General features: G+C 43.2%; 1 protein-coding gene across 3 annotated transcripts in view; it reads left to right on the top strand.

Annotated features, from left to right (window-relative positions):
• Positions 1–18,156, top strand: part of CPQ (carboxypeptidase Q) — a 562,886-nt gene that overhangs the window by 200,765 nt on the left and 343,965 nt on the right. For 2 of the 3 annotated variants that reach the window (XM_056522426.1, XM_056522428.1), the window contains exon 5: positions 4,285–4,353. The exons of the other annotated variant lie outside the window; for it this stretch is intronic. In XM_056522426.1, coding sequence (XP_056378401.1) covers positions 4,285–4,353 — 69 coding nt within the window. The remainder of the gene's footprint in view (positions 1–4,284; positions 4,354–18,156) is intronic. 3 annotated transcript variants of the gene reach the window in all.

Raw genomic sequence — 18,156 nt, 5'->3', positions numbered from 1 at the left:
CTAGGGTGAAGCATGGAGTAGCAAAGCACTTCCTTCCATAACTCCTAAACAGCTGCCTATGGGGACAACTTCTTATCCCAATTACAGTGCAAAGCACAGCTCTGGAGTACAAACTGCTGCTCAAGCAATATTAAAGACCATTCATAAGCACAGGCAAAATGTATTGTCTGGTTGCAGGAAAAGGCTCATGTTACCGTATTTTTTGCCGTATAAGACGCACTTTTTCTTCCCCAAAACTGGGGGGAAAAATTCGGTGCGTCTTATACGGCGAATACACCCCTATCGCGGGGTCCCTGCGGCCATCAACGGCTGGGACCCGCGGCTAATACAGGACATCACCGATCATGGTGATGCCATGTATTAACCCTTCAGACGCGACGATCAAAGCTGACCGCCACGTCTGAAGGGAAAGTGACACTAACCTGGCTGTTCAGTCGGGCTGTTCGGGACCGCCGCGATTTCACTGCGGCGGTCCCAAACACCCCGACTGAATAGCCGGGTTAGTGCTTACAGGACACCGGGAGGGACCTTACCTACCTCCTCGGTGTCTTCTCCGTTCAGGGATCCCCTGTATGGCCGGCGCTCTCCTTCCTCGTCATCACGTAGTCGCGTACGTGCGTCGGCGTGCGTAACGACGTGATGGCGGCGACGGAGAGCAAGGATACCCGGCCGGCAGCAGAGACGTTCCGGAGCGACGGGGACACAGCGACAGCGATGGAGCGACATCCAGGGCAGCGGTGAAGGGTCCGGAGCGGCGGGGACACGTGAGTATTACCTCCTATGCAGTGGTCTTCAATCTGCGGACCTCCAGATGTTGCAAAACTACAACTCCCAGCATGCCCGGACAGCCAACGGCTGTCCGGGCATGCTGGGAGTTGTAGTTTTGCAACATCTGGAGGTCCGCAGGTTGAAGACCACTATTGGGTTCAAAAATATTTTTTTAGATTTTGCACCTATAAATTGGGTGCGTCTTATACTCCTGTGCGTCCTATAGGACGAAAAATACGGTAATTGGAAACAGTAACTAGAATTCCGATTTTTTTTGAATAAATATATATACATATATATAATTCTTTTATTGGGGACATTCCAATGAAGCATTGCTGTTCTAGAAGTAAAAGCTGACATTTCTGGTAGATATTTGACATATTAGACAGAGAGTATTTGCTAAAACTAAAATTGCAAATCTCTACATTATTTTGCCGGCATTGAACAGGCTTTTGCACTTGATCAGCCTCCCCTTCATGCCTAGTGATTGATCTACCAAGCCCATAATTATATCACACATTGAATAGAGCTGAATAGCCAATTCCTATGTGGGTTCTGCGCTCGGGAGAATTGCTCTGTGCACTTAATGAAGGCATTCTCATGCTGTTCCGTGTCTTGTATGCTGTGGGAACTTCACACCTTACGTTCAGCAGTCTTCTAGGATACATCTTAGTGCTGCTACTTTTCATCTTCTTCCTGTGGCTACCGAGGCACCGTGCTGATTCCATGTGTCCTGCGGTAAGGCACGTATTTTGTGGTGGTTCTTTCATTAGCGCAGGTGCCTGTATCACACTGGGTACTCCTATGATGCCCCGAGTGGATGCAGAAGTTTGAGGACAGCTGGGTCACAGCATGCCATAATGAGACACACTTATAATAAGCTGCACTGTCTCTGTTTGCTCGTACACCATCTTAAACTTTATGGTGACAGAAGATCAATAAAACCTGTAGTAAAAAAATATTGCAGTTTTTTTTTTCTATCGGAGTCTACGTCTGAATAAGGCAAGTTTTTTTTTTCCCCCATCACATCTGTAAAAGTTCAAATACAATGCAACAATTGGCAATAAAGGCTTGTCCTGGAAAAGGTCACTTATGCGGCAGGAGCTCTGGCAAATAAAACATTTTTGAAAACTTTTGCAGATAGATACTATGCAGAGAAAGTTCTACATGAAAAGTTTGTCCACATTTTAATGGTAGTGTCACACACAGCACGGCCCCAACATATTTGACGCTGCGGATGTGCTGCCGAGCTCCCTGTTGCTCTGTGTGTCCGCTCATAGCAGCGGATTTTCCACCGGCAGTCACAAACTGACTCAGAGCTACCCGTCGCAGCAAGTAGCTCGCTCTGCAGTTGCTCTGTGATTGCCAACAGCGCATCCACAGCATCAAATACACTGCAGATACACTGTGTGCGACCCTACCCTAAAGAGGTTTTCTGGTTTTAATCAAATAAAGCTTTATCCAAGATATGCAGTGATCTCTTTGCCTCAGGTTACAGTATTCTCAACATAGAATGGTCTTTCCTGGACCATTGTAACTTAAAGGGGTACTCCACCCCTAGACATCTTATCCCATATCCAAGGGATTAAGGATAAGATGTCTGATCACCCCAGTCATCCAGTGCACAGAGCGAACTCCGCTCGATGCCTGATGACTAGCGATGTGGTGCCGACATCCCTGCCATGCCCCCTCGTGACATCACACCCTCCCTCTCAATGCAAGTCTATGGAAAGATGCGTGACGACCTCCCGCCACTTCCCATAGACTTACATTGAGGGGGCGTGGCCGTGACATCATGAGGGGGCGTGATTGTGACATCATGAGCCTCTGGTGCTGCAGCTAGCTTTCTAAACGAACTCCGGGTGCTGCAGTTAGATCACAGGGGTTCCCAGCAGCGGAACCCCTGTAATCAGACATCTTATCCCCTATCCTTTGGATAGGGGAGAAGATGTTTAGGGGCAGAGTACCCCTTTAAAACTAGAGATGAAAAAACTCAGTTCCCCAAACCCGGATTCAATCCAAATTTTGATGGGTGTGGGGGAAGGGGTTTCGGTTTGGTTCTCTGGGGTGTCCAACTTTCGAAAATTGGCAGGTTCAGCTTGTGTGAACCAGGCAATGTCAGGGCTGAGCTGTGCCCACAAATAGACAGGAGCTGGTACAGTTCATGCTTTAACCCATTTATGGTTTGAAAGTAAACCAGCGATCTGTACAGATCGCTGGTTTACACACATTTTGACATGTCAGTCATGCGGGGGGTGGGGATGTATACAAGATACAACCTTCATTGTATATGCAAGATTACTTACCAACCTCCAGCCAGGCCTCTTCTTTTGTAGCCACACCTCTAATGATTACGTCACTAGAGGCGGGGCTACAAATTAAGAAGATCACTGGCAGGAATGAGAGTAGCAAGGATGGGTCTGTTTATATACAGCCTTTGGCTGTCTTGGAATGATAGACACTGTAGTTAAAGAGCACCTGTCATCAACAAAAACTTTTAATATGTTGTTCATAATCATTAATGAAGAGATATTGTAATATATCTTCATTAAAAAATATTAATATTTATACCAGTTTTTTCATTTTATACTTTTGGCCACTAGGGGGTCACTCTTCTATGCCTGGTCTGCAAGCAGCATCCTATGCTTTTCTTAGTAAGTGTACAGCTTTTAGGACTAATGCTGAAGGGTTCTGGTCCTTCCACCGGAAGTTCAGTAGTCTCAGCTCAGGACTCGTTCCCAGCCTGTGAGCTACAAGCCTTCACATGCCTCTCATATAACAGAGGCCAGTCACCTCCCCCTGCTCTGTGTTCTCCCTGCCCCTCACCACACGTTATCTTATACATTGTATTATCTCACTGCACTCCCTGCTCTGTGCCCCCCCCCCCCCCCTGACATTCATCTTAATTACTGCCTCTGTAATTGCTCCCTCAGCCCCTGGTTCTCAGCATTGACTTTTTAGTGCAGAGATACACAGGAGAGAGAGAGACAGGCTGCCATCCCTCACCTGTACTTAGTCTGTATGCACACTGCAGAGCACCAGGGTGCCTCCAGCTGTTGCAAAACTACAACTCCCAGCATGTCTGGACAGCTGTTGGCTGTCTGGGCATGCTGGGAGTTGTAGTTTTGCAACAGCTGGAGGTGCCCTGGTTGGGAAACACTGCTGCAGAGGGAGAGCAGCATACAGGAAGACTGGCAAAAGCAGAGTCCCAGCCAAGCTTCATATGACATCATGCCTGCCGGGACCCGCCTCCTTCCACCCCTCAGAAAGACAGTGCTCCTGAGCTAATGAAGAGGGATAAAAAAAAGGTATTTCCACAGCATTTTAAACCTCAATAAACACAGGGATAGGCATAGTTAGAGAAGGGGACAGATGGAAAGGGGGATCAGGGAAAGTTTAGATGATGACAGGTACTCTTTAAGCAACAGCAAGCCTCCAGCTGTTGCTACACTTCTTTGCTCTATGTATAAAGTGTTTCGTAGCTTATAGCAGCTATTTGTGACTTTTATATGTAAGGGCACAAGACAAGGCTTCAGTATAGGGTGCAGGAGTACATCGGCGCTGAACGGACCCAGGACACAGCAGGTAAGAAAGTAAAATCCAATTTATTTGATGCAACGCGTTTCCCTGCGCAAGCACAGATTCATCAGGCATGGCAAGTAAGGGGAAGGGACAGGTATAAATAGGACCAAGTTAACCACTTGGTTGCCAAACATTAACCCATGAGAGGTATACAATGTTCTCAATGTTAAAAAATCCATATAATACATAAAAAAAAATTTGACACAACAAAAATATTATACAATATATACAAAATATAAAAAAATTAAATAAAAAATATTTTACAGATAAGTATATAACAGCATATGAAAATATATATATATCTGATTATCGTACATTTTCAATATTCTCATTTAAACCCTGCGGGGAAAGTGTGGATAGCTTAAAAATCCAAAACGATTCGCGATTAATTAATCGCTGAAATCGATTAGGACAGTCACTCGGTATAGTTTCCAGTATAATGAGAGACAATGAATCCACATTACCTGGGTGAGTAATTGTAAGATGATGTGACACACTATGTAATAAAAATTTTTTCTTAATATTGGAGCGATGTTTGCACATACGTGACCGCACCATCTGAATGGGGCGGCCAACGTACTGCAAACCGCAATTGCAAGTGAGTAAATAAATAGCAAACTGTGTCTCACAATTTAATGTATGAACAATGGGGAATTGTTTCAAGGTTTGTGTAGACTGAAAGCAAACACAAATTGTATATGTAAGGGCTTGCAATACCTGTACAGTTTATCTTATAGTTTTTCTTAAAAGGGGTACTCCGCTGGAAAAAAAAAAAATTTTATCAACTGGTGTCAGAAAATTAAACAGATTTGTCAATTTCTTCTATTTAAAAATCTTAATCCTTCCAGTACTTATCAGCTGCTGTATGCTACAGAGGAAGTTCTTTTCATTTAGATTTTTTTTATGTCTGACCACAGTGCTCTCTGCTGACACCTCTGTCCATATCAGGAACTGTCCATAGAAGAATAGGTTTGTTATGAGTGTTTGCTCCTACTCTGGCCATTTTCTAAAATGGACAGATGTGTCAGCAGAGAGCACTGTGGTCAGACAAAAAGAAAATTCAAAAAGAAAATAACTTCCTGTGGAGCATACAGCAAGTACTGTTATTGTTATTTGTAATTATTAGTAGTTATTGTGTAATTTTATGTCTGATACTTGTCTTTGTTTGTACCCCATAATTGTAAGCGCTGCGGAATCTGTAGGCGCTATATAAATAAGTACTGGAAAGATAAAAAATTTTAAATAGAAGAAATTGACAAATCTGTTTATCTTTCTGACACCAGTTGATTTTAAAGGAAAACAGTCACCTGTTCACCCGCACTATAACCCGACGCACCGTGCCTACTGAGCGCTCACGTGACCGGCGCTTATGAATATGTAAATCCAGCTGGCGGGCCTGTCTCAAGAGCGCTGGACGAGGGGGACCTTCGGAGGATCGGGGCTCCAGACTGCAGGTAGGTATAGCAGTCCGAGACCCTGCATCGGTCTCCTGTTCACCCGCACTATAACCTGGTGTATCGGGTTATAGCGCGGGTGAACGGGTGACCGTTTTCCAGTGGGGTACCCCTTTTAATAGTGTGACTTGAGGGAGCACTCTACAACCTTCTCATATACTTTGTGGCACATCTTTTAGGACTGGCATTTTATTACCCAGTCTGAAACTAAAGATTGGCGTAGTAAGATTTGACAAATGTATTATGATACTCATGTCTCTTGATAAATGTAGCTGTCTGTGTGTAACTGGTGTTGATTTCCACTATTATATACACATACTTCTGGGATAAATTATATTAAATCTGGGTTCTGGAGATTCACACCCTTCAAGCTAAATCAAGTCTATTATGGTGTAAATGCCACGTGCTCCTCAAAGTTGATAAAAGTTGCAGAAAACAGAAATGCCCCCAATATCGCACCTTAAAACTTATACAAAATTGTTAATGCATTCCCCCTTTTTGTGCTTTACTTTTTTTTTTTTACCATTGTCCCATTGAAGTAAATAGGAGTTGAGCTGCAGTAATCCATTATGGCCACTACATAGTGTACGGAGCTGTCTGCCAGAAACGCCTGCATATACAGAGATCAGAGCTGGAAGAGAACAGGGAATCAGAAGGGTGCCGCATATCGGCTACCTACCACTTTGATGACCTATCCAGAGAATAGATCAGTGGTCTCCAACCTGCGGACCTCCAGATGTTTCAAAACTACAACTCCCAGCATGCCCGGACAGCCGTTGGCTGTCCGGGCATGCTGGGAGTTGTAGTTTTGCAACATCTGGAAGTCCGCACGTTGGAGACCACTGGAATTTATCATAAGAAAATTTTAATTTTAATAGTCTGGACACCAGACTGATACATTTTTGTGATCAAAGATTTGTACAGTTGCTGTTGACTATTGCTACTGATGTATTTAGCTCACAGAGCATTGTTCAGACTGGATAGCATTGTATCCACTCCTTAGATGAGGGCAGGGCAAGCTGTGCACCAGTTTGTGTAAACCAGAATATTCTCATTCACTGACAGCAAAGCAAATGAGATATTAAAACAAAAAGCTGTAAACATTCTCATTCACTCAGGGTTTAGGCTTTATAGCTAAACATTTTAAATAGCCACCAAACGCATGGCTCCACGGTGGTCTCCTTGCCTACTGGATTTGAACGATTATGCCGCGGTGGGCCTCAGGGAATGGGGGTCTTCTCTCTGACATCTATTCCTTGCTTCTCCAGCCCCCTGGGGGAGCTCCGCCGACGCATCGATATATGAGTCGCTGGGAGGAGGCTCTTGACACCACTATTACCCCTCCTCAGTGGCGGGCTATCTGGGAGAGGGCCTCTAAGGCTTTGATTTGTATGGCCTACAAAGAAACTCAGTATAAATTGATTATGGGCTGGAATCATACCCCAGAATTATTGAATAGGCTTAAGCCTGATATTCCTCCTCAGTGTTGGTGCTGTGGGGTAGGACTGGGCATAGTGTTCCATATATTTTGGTCATGCCCCCTCTTAACTGACTACTGGAAAAGAGTGCAGAGACTGCTGTATGAAGTATTGGGTGTCTCGGTCCCTCTAGACCCCCTTATTTATCTTCTTCATCTTTCTTACCCCACCTTATCTAGGAAACCATTTAAGCTCTTCCAACATATTGTTTTAGCTGCCAAAACCCTTGTTGCCAAGCATTGGAAGAAGACTCTCCCCCAACCCTATCCCCCCCGAGGCGGAATTGTTAGCACGTGTCCGGGAGATTTGCTCCTTAGAATTCCTGGCTGCCTCTCTCAAAATTTCCATCCCCTTATTCCCCTGATCTTCCTCTCTCTCCTCTTTCCCTCCCTCTCCCTTCCCTTTCTTTCTCCCTTTTCTCTCTTTTACCCTTTGTGGCTGTTCTATATTTGTCTCTGTGTCTTTGTTTGTCCTCCCTTCCCCTCCCCAAACCCCCACCCCCTTGTCTGTGGATCTTGTTGTGTTTTCGTTTGGGTTCGGTGATACGTGGTAGTCCACGTATGTGGGCCACTTACTGTTTGCTGATTATGGTTTTAGAAGCCTTTTTGTTTTGTATCGATGGCCGCCTGCAGTTTGTCTGTGACTTTAGCAGCCTGCCTGGGCCTTACTTTTTGCTTGTTTTCAAATTTCTGTTCTGATACTTGTTATTGGGCTTCGGCCCCTGTGATATCGCTTACTTGTTTTCTTTGTTTTTGATTTCTGTTTCTGACAAAATCTCTTTAATAAAAATTACAGTTAAAAAAAAAAATAAAAAATAGCCACCAAACAAGTTCCCTATGTGTTAGCCTGACATGTGATTCCTGCCATATATATTTAGCATTTCATTTACCAAAAATGATTCCTTACCCCAGAAAACCAGCTCTAAAGTCTTGATACTATTCATGGAGGGGTTGGACCCACTCTCTTTGTTCTGCGTGACGGGCCATCCTTCAACCTTCCTGTACACTACCGTATTTATCGGCGTATAACACGCACTTTTTAGGCTAAAATTTTTAGCCTAAAGTCTGTGTGCGTGTTATACGCCGTTACACCCCCAGGAAAGGCAGGGGGAGAGAGGCCGTCGCTGCCCGCTTCTCTCCCCCTGCCTTTCCTGGGGTCTAGAGCGCTGCTGTCGGCCCTTCTCACCCCCTGGTTATCGGCGCCGCTGCCCGTTCTGTCCCCTTGACTATCGGTGCCGGCGCCGATAGCCAGGGAGAGAGAAGCGGCGCCGACAGCCAGGGAGAGAGAAGGGGCAGCGGCACCCATTGCCGGCGCCGCTGCCCCGTTGCCTCCCCCCATCCCCGGTGGCATAATTACCTGAGTCCGGTCCGCGCTGCTCCAGGCCTCCGTCGTGCGTCCCCGGCGTCATTGCTATGCGCTGAACGGCGCGGCGCATGACGTCAGAGCGCCGCGCCGTGCATAGCAACGACGCTGGGGATGCACGACGGAGGCCTGGAGCAGCGCGGACCGGACTCAGGTAATTATGCCACCGGGGATGGGGGGAGGCAACGGGGCAGCGGCGCCGGCAATGGGTGCCGCTGCCCCTTCTCTCCCCCTGGCTGTCGGCGCCGCTTCTCTCCCCCTGGCTCTCGGCGCCGGCACCGATAGTCAGGGGGACAGAACGGGCAGCGGCGCCGATAACCAGGGGGTGAAAAGGGCCGACAGCAGCGCTCTAGACCCCAGGAAAGGCAGGGGGAGAGAAGCGGGCAGCGACGGCCTCTCTCCCCCTGCCTTTCCTGGGGGTATATCGGGGTATACACGCGCACACACGCACCCTCATTTTATCATGGATATTTGGGTAAAAAACTTTTTTTACCCAAATATCCTTGGTAAAATGAGGGTGCGTGTTATAGGCCGGTGCGTGGTATACCCCGATAAATACGGTAATTATTTTCAGTCACTTTATTATGTAAATCTATAGCATTTTATTTTATTTATGCACCTATTTTATATTTATTTTACATCCTTTTATTTATTATCCCCTTTTTTATTTTTATTTTCTGTATTTTTCTACTTTTTTTCTAATTTTAATTTCATTCTCATTTATTTCTACTTTTATCAATATATTTTATTTTTTATATTTTTATTTTTATATTTATTATTTTTCTATATATATTTTTTTTTATATTTTTTATTTTTATATTTATTTATTATTATTATTATTTTTATCAATATTTCTATCTCAGTATTATACACTCTATCTGTACATCTTACTGTGTGCTATATGTACCATTCCAATGTTTACAATATATATAATACTATATTTAAATAAGAACGCATACATACTGATTCTAAATGTGAACATTGTTCTATCAAGATGAAACAACTCCATGTTTCCCGTTCCATTCCGCTATTTGCGGAAGATCTAAACAGAAACACACCTGTAACAATTAGACAGGTAACATGTATAAAAGGACTTTGAGCTTCACTGTTAAAGATATCTCTACTGAGGAAAGGGTCATATATAAAGTACCCTGAAACGCGTCTAGTGAAAGAAATATTTACCGCATGACCACCGCAATCCACAAACCGCCATCACTTACCTCCGACACAACTCCATCATCTGCTGATTTCACACCTGGCTGTAATCCATCCGCCATTCCATCAGACGCCGAGAGATCTTCCACGAGGCTTTCCTTTCCTTGTTTCCGGAGCAAGATCCATCTATCTCCGAGTACATCTCCACCTCCGGAGCCACTCCGTGACCGGTGACTTCTCCTCGGCCTGCGGCAACCGGGCCCGTCACCGCAAGCGCATGCCAGCGCTGGACACAGCCTCCACTACATCTGCCATCGAGCCTGCAATTATTCCGTGACCGGTGACCTTTTTTGGCCTGTGGCATCCGGGCCCGTCACTGTATGCGCACGCTAGCGCTGGACACAGCCCCCACATATCCATCTCTCGGACGTCCAGCCAAAACTACCCTTAGGAGTTGGTAACTAAATCACTTTGTGAACCGTTCTAAATCACATGAGAACGGAGTGTACCGCACAAAAGTACACTATGTCGGTTTGCAATATATTGGGATAGCGGTAGAACATAATTCACATGCTATATTTTAACATTTTTTAATATATGCTTTGTATTCAAATATCATACCTCCCCACAAGGGCTCTGTGGTAGGAGGCATTTATGTATTAGATTTGCATTATTTATTTCATGTCTCATTTGTAATATTTTATATTAATCTATATTAAATTTGTACATCATTTAAAGTGAAGCACAGTCCGATTTATTTTTTCTGTAATTCCATCATCATGTACCATTTTATGGTATTAGTCTAGAGGCATTTGGTACCCCCCCCTTTTTTCCCTTATATATTATTTTGTACTAGTATTTTTTTGGTGTAAATACTTTCCATTTAGCCTCGACTAATCTATATTGTGAGCTGCACATACCCCATTTTTTTTTTACTATTCTGGATTAGTCTAGTAATCCCATCAACAGCACCAATCTCTCTTTCCTTGTGTAGAAAAGAATATTAATCTTCCTAAAACTGTACATTGTGTAAAACCCTCAGGTGGGAGAAGTCTTAGGTTTGTTTGTGACACAATTGTGATTCCATTCACTGATCACAAACGCAGATCTTCAGGATGTCAGCAATAATGTTCCCATTCACTGAAAATGAACAAATGTCTTAAAGGGAAACTGACAGATGGATCAATCCCAATATCCAGAATTTACAGGTCCCACGCAACCCAATAAAAAACTTGTGGGCAGTATTAAGGTTGTTAAGGACAGGAGGTGGCGGTCACAGAACATAAAGTGGGTCCTGCAAAATCCTGCGCAGTCCCGCAAACCATTGAAATGCCAAAGGAAGCTGATAATATAGAGAAAAGGAGTAATAAAATGGCACAGAGAGGTGATGAAATGGCACAAAGACGTAATGAAATGGTACAGGGGGTTCTATTTCTAAAAGCTGTGACAAAATGTTTGCGGGAGCAGGCGGAACTGGACACACGTTTCAGAAGCGGGCAGAAGGGGAACACACAACATGTGGGAACAAGGGTTAATGGTCAGAAATCCAGCAGGAGCCTGGGCTTGACCAGCAACGTGTCCATGCCACAACACATTTCCAGCGTCTAGCACCAGAATTGTAGTAAAAAACTAGAATTTTCTTTATAAGCAAATCATCACAAGGATCAGGACACGCCGACACATTTTGGACCGCACAGGGTCCTTAGTCATGGCGATACTGCGCTGTCCAATATGCGTCGGCATATCGGCATTACTTGTGATAATTTTCTAATAAAGAAGTTCCAAGTTTTTTTACTTGGAACTTGCCAACACTTTATAATGACCTTCAGTTCCTCGTATAATGCTTCCAGCATTTCTACTCTGTATTCACACTGAGTAATTGGAGAGGAATTCTCGCTTAAAAATTCCACCACAGAATTTCCATTTTTTTTGCGTGGAATGTTTTTTTATTTATTTTTTGCTGGCCTACAATCACCAATTAGAATTTCCCTTATTTTCTTTTTCCTGCATATAATTTCCATGTGAATTCCGCGCAAATTCCACACGAAAACATTGTTCACCATTGACTTCTATTGGATTCTGCTTGCGGGTTCTGCTTGAAGAATGAACATGTTTCTTCAAGCGGAAAGGAATTCCGCGTCCGAATTCCTCGAGCGGAATTTCCGCGGTGTGAACGTGAAAGCGTAAAACACATTGCAGTCAATGGGAAGATGAGATGTTGCTTAATTTGGAGAGAGTAAATATAGAAGCATGCAATGTTCTGTGTCTTTCCCTCTGTCATGTAACCAATTGAACAGACATAGTGAACATGATCTGCACTTAAGGACTCATCGTGCACATCTTGAACAGTTCTGATGGAGGACAAGAAATTCACTTGGCCTAGGAGTCATCCTCTGGCTGACATTGTACTCAGATGATGTAATTTAGTGGGGGGGGGGGGGGGTAGCTTATTTACAGTATATCCATGTTCCTGTGTCAGCTGAGTGTACTAGTACAGCCCACACCATTATATGATCTTATTGGGGGCATTTAGAGGACATTATTTGAAGACCTAAATCTGTTTTCTTTTGAAGACCCTCATTTCCTATATTTACCAGAGAGGGTCTGCAAGTGAATGTAAGCACAGGCAATTTGTTGCAGTGGGTGCTCTGTAATGTTTCATTTCCCCTGTGGAGGCGCTGCAGCAGCTTTAAATGTTTGCTGGCAGATAACCCTGCTGTTCACAGGGGGATTCTGGGTGCTCCTAAAAGCCTGACAGATGAATAGAATAATTGGCTAAATATTACTGTTGACATGTAATCTAGTATTGATTTTTATTTTTCAGCATTGTACAGTGAGATTGTCGCTCCACTGATACAACCTGACTCCAACCTGCCAGGATGAATCATTGGAGTGACGATCCAAGCAGCGGAAGGAGGGCAAGGGGATCTTCACCATCATATTAAGTCATCAGACAATCATGTTGTGTGGGTCTGATGAGCACTAAAAAAAAAATACACCTGTTTATTATTCTTTCTCTGCATTGATTTCAGCGTCTAAATCATTACAGGGGTACTACGGTGGGAAAGTATTGATTATAAATCAATTGGTGCTAGAAAGTTAAACAGATTTGTCAATTACTTCTATGTACAGCAGAGGTTTGCTATGGGGATTTACTCCAGCTTTAGACAGTTCCTGAAATGGACAGAGGTGTCAGCAGAGAGCACTGTGGTCAGGTAGAAAAGAAATTTAAAAAGAAAAGAACTTCCTTTGTAGTATACAGCAGATGATAAGTACTGGAAGGATTAAGATTTTTAAATAGAAGTAATTTACAAATCTGTTCAACTTTCTGGCACCAGTTGATTTAAAAAAAAATGTTTTCCAATGGAGTACCCCTTTAAGGATGGAAAGCAGTGGAATTGCCACTGCCGGTCATTAGAGGCAAGTACCTGGATACTGATTAAAAGCCATCACTCCTCGTCTATGAAGTGAGCACGGCTCCTGTGCATGCTTTATAGTTACTTTACTCTCCATGGCGTACATTAGAGATTAGCGAACTTACAGTAAATTCGATTCGTCACGAACTTCTCGGCTCGGCAGTTGATGACTTTTCCTGCGTAATTTAGTTCAGCCTTCAGGTGCTCCGGTGTGCTGGAAAAGGTGGATACAGTCCTAGGAAAGAGTCTCCTAGGACTGTATCCACCTTTTCCAGCCCACCGGAGCACCTGAAAGCTGAACTAATTTATGCAGGAAAAGTCATCAACTGCCGAGCCAGTGAAATGCCTGATGAAGCTGCGCATGCGCAGCGAAACGCGTTGCATCTAATAAATCCATTGATTTTATTAGGCTGCCTGATGGTTCCTCTCTGCGCCAGACAAACTCCTGACTCCCTGGTCATTCGTTTTTGATTCAACTGCCGAGCCGAGAAGTTCGTGACGAATCGAGTTTACTGTAAGTTCGCTCATCTCTAGCGTACATGTGTGCTCTTGGTCGTTAAATCCCAAATGGCAGGGGCGTACTCATCGTCTATGTGCACCCAATGTTATCTAGGGGTTCAAGAAAATAACCCCTAGACATTGTTGCAAATGTATTTATATACATGATTAGTCCAAAATACTGTACACGGGAGCAGAATTTTGGTAATTCTTTGACCGTGTTAACCAATGGCAGCTGTCACACTGTATTTTTGGATTTTCCCCTGAACCATTTCAAGCTAAATACATTTCACCCAGGGAACACAGATCCAGTGGTTCTCTTATAATTGATGTTGTTTGGTGCCTTTTTATATTGAATATCTGGGTGACACCTTTTGTACCCCTCCCATTCCTCTTGTTCCCACTAAACGAAGTGCCGCTCCATGTAAACATTGTCTTTCCCTCAATAATCTATTCAATCTATAGAACACATTGCACAAAAAGCCTCCGGGTTACAGTCAATGCTTTCTTCACCCCCAGCCATGTCCCAAAGCAGAGAAAGTCTCTACTAAAGTATTTACTAAAATAGAGATGCCAGGAGGGCCGACAGATCCTTTGTCAGTGAGCATGTTCATGCCAATATTGCCTTGTCTTCGTATCATGCCGAGGTTCTTGGCTTTAGGCTACAGTAGCCTTTCTTTTCTAGTATTAGTTCCCTGAGGAAATTATTTACCACCATTCTAAATCCTGCCGGGAATCCACCGAGAAGTGGATGAGTTAACTTTCTCTTCCTTCCCTTTTTCCTTTCAAGGTGTACGCAATTTAAGTGAACAAGGCGGCCCCCATACACTTTTATCCTGCCATGTCCTCCCAGCTCAAAGCGCTCCATTGCTCAACCTACATATCAGAATATCTATTGAAGGATCCCATTTAAAAGGGGTTTTTAACAGAACAAAGAAGTCAAGCATCACAGATAATTTGAAAGGATTTCTAGATTTCTTTCTCGGTTCTGATACACAGCTCTGTCGTGCATCCCTCTAGGATGTTTTTCATGGACTCTGTTTTACAGCTTTTTTTTCTCCACTTCTGAAGATGGCATTTACATCCTTCTGAAAAAGAGAATGCACAGTTGGTCTCAGGTCATTGAGGACACTTCATTACATTGCAGAACTCTTTTATCATAAGTAACAGAAGCTCTGCACAGTTTGAGCCGCCGAATTTACACTTCCTTTATCTGTATACTGGTGTAGAGAAAATGGAAAGATGGCAAATTATACCATTGTACAGTACGTGGATGGGATTTGATATCTCCACAATGTATAGTGTGCAATACACAAGGTATAGTCCTCAAAACATAGTACAGTGGTCCCTCAAGTTACAATATTAATCGGTTCCGGGATGACCATTGTATGTTGAAACCATTGTATGTTGAGACCAGAACTCTATGGAAACCTGGTAATTGGTTCTGAAGCCAACAAAATGTCATCAAAAATAGGAAAAAATTAGGATTAAAGAAAAATAAGTAGATAACTAATAGAGATAAAGCAAATCCTTATATATAAAAGTAAGAAAGATCTGCTGGGAGCTGTAAATCACTGGCTATGTCAGTGTTTCTCAAGCAGGGAGCCTCCAGCTATTGCAAAACTACAACTCCAGCATGCCCGGACAGCCAAAGGCTGTCCGGGCATGCTGGGAGTTGGAGTTTTGCAAAAGCTGGGGGAACCCTGCTTGGGAAACACTGGCCTATGTAGAGGACAGGAGCTTCTGCGGGGTCCTGAACAGTACACGCAATGTCCTAAAAAAGTAACATGGAGTCACCCTTACTTGGTGTCCAAAGGAGCAGCTAACCCTGGCACAGGTAAAGAGTACAGGACATGTAGTACCTCCCTGTACTGTAGGGGGTGCTACCAGACATCAGTCAGTGCATACGCTTCAGTAATACAGGGGTTTAACCAATGAATGCCCATTCTGATTGGTCAGTGTTTCAAGCCATTGACACGTTTCACAGATCTGGACTGTCTGTACATTGTATGTTGAGTCTGGTTTCAACTTACAATGGTCCAGAATAGACCATTGTATGTTGAAACTATTGTATGTTGAAGCCATTGTAAGTTGAGGGATCACTGTATACAGCACTAAAGACAGAGTCTACAGTGTTCAATTTATTGGCTATAATACACAAGACCGAGTCCATGATACATAAGGAATAGTCTATGATACCCAAGGCATAGTCTATGATACATAATGAATAGACTCTGATTAACAAGGTTTAGTCTATGATACGCGAGGTATAGTCTGTGATAATGAAAAGTTTACGATACACAAGACATGGTCTACAATACACAAGACATGGTCTACAATACACAAGACATGGGGGGTATTTATCAAAGTTGTCCATTTCCCACATCAATATAGACCAACCTACAGAGGGTTAGGCCGGTCTATTGTGCGCCTAATTTATCAAAAGTTGCACGGCTCTTGATAAATTCTGTGCACAGACTTTAGGATCAATGGTTTAGACTGTTTTTAAACCTGCTTCAGTATGGTCTGACCTGCTTCAGTATGGTCTAACATTGGCGTACTTTCGGCCAATGCGACTTTTTGCCATAAAGTCACTGGGGGGAGATTTATCAAAATCTGTGCAGAGGAATAGTGGTGTAGTTGCCCATTGCAACCAATCAGCTTTCTTCTTTCATTTTCAAAGAGACCTGGGAAAAATGAAAGAAGTGATCTGATTGGTTGCTATGGGCAACTACACCACTCTTCCTCTGCACAGGTTTTGATAATTCTCCCCCAACTATTGATAAATTCAGAACCAATGCATTTTTTCTGTCTAAAATAGACTAAAATGCATCATGTCCTAAAAATTCTCTAAAGCAAAAGTTGCACATATTTAGACTGCGACTTTCTGTGCAACTATTTTAGATGTGAAAAATCTGTCAAAATGCTTTGATAAATATCACCCATGGTCTACAATACACAAGGCGTAGTCTACAATACACAAGGCATGGTCTACAATACACAAGGCATAGTCTAAAATACACAAGGCATGGTCTACAATATACAATGTTTAGTCTACAATACACAAGGCATGGTCTACAATACACAAGGCATGGTCTACAATACACAAGGCATGGTCTACAATACACAAGGCATGGTCTACAATACACAAGGCATGGTCTACAATACACAAGGCATGGTCTACATTACACAAGGCATAGTCTACAATACACAAGGCATAGTCTACAATACACAAGGCATGGTCTACAATACACAATGCATAGTCTACAATACACAAGGCATGGTCTACAATATACAATGTTTAGTCTACAATACACAAGGCATGGTCTACAATACACAAGGCATGGTCTACATTACACAAGGCATAGTCTACAATACACAAGGCATGGTCTACAATACACAAGGCATGGTCTACAATACACAAGGCATGGTCTACATTACACAAGGCATAGTCTACAATACACAAGGCATAGTCTACAATACACAAGGCATGGTCTACAATACACAAGGCATGGTCTACGATAGACAAGGCATTGTCTACAATACACAAGGCATGGTCTACAATACACAAGGCATGGCCTACGATACACAAGGCATGGCCTACGATACACAAGGCATGGCCTACGATACACAAGGAATGGCCTACGATACACAAGGCATGGCCTACGATACACAAGGCATGGCCTACAATACACAAGGCATAGCCTACAATACACAAGGCATGGTCTACAATATACAATGTTTAGTCTACAATACACAAGGCATGGTCTACAATACACAAGGCATGGTCTACGATAGACAAGGCATTGTCTACAATAAACAAGACATGGTCTACAATACACAAGGCATGGCCTACAATACACAGAGCATGGTCTACAATACACAAGGTTTAGTCTACAATACACAAGGCATGCCCTACGATACACAAGGCATGGTCTACGATACACAAGGCATGGTCTATGATACACAAGGCATGGCCTACGATACACAAGGCATGGCCTACGATACACAAGGCATGGCCTACAATACACAAGGCATAGCCTACAATACACAAGGCATGGTCTATGATACACAAGGCATTGGCTACGATACACAAGGTATAGTCTAATATACATCTGGTATAGGCTACATTACACAAGGTATATTCCACAATACACCAGGTATAGTCTACGTTACCCAAGTTATAGTTTGCAGTACACAAGGTATAGTCTACAATACACAAGGTATAGTCCATGATACACAAAGCATAGTCTATAGGATACAAGGTATAGTATACATATAAAATATGAAAATTAAAAAAATAAGATTCAAAAAAATTATATATATACATATATATATATATATATATATATACACAGTGGTCCATCAACATACGATGGTAATCCGTTCCAAACGACCCATCGTTTGTCGAATCCATCGTATGTTGAGGGATTCGTGCAATGT

This window comes from Hyla sarda, chromosome 5 (genome assembly GCF_029499605.1).
Source record: "Hyla sarda isolate aHylSar1 chromosome 5, aHylSar1.hap1, whole genome shotgun sequence".
NCBI classification, from domain to species: Eukaryota; Metazoa; Chordata; class Amphibia; order Anura; family Hylidae; genus Hyla; species Hyla sarda.
Note: the sequence above shows the minus strand (reverse complement) of the source record. Positions and strands in the feature narration are given on the sequence as shown.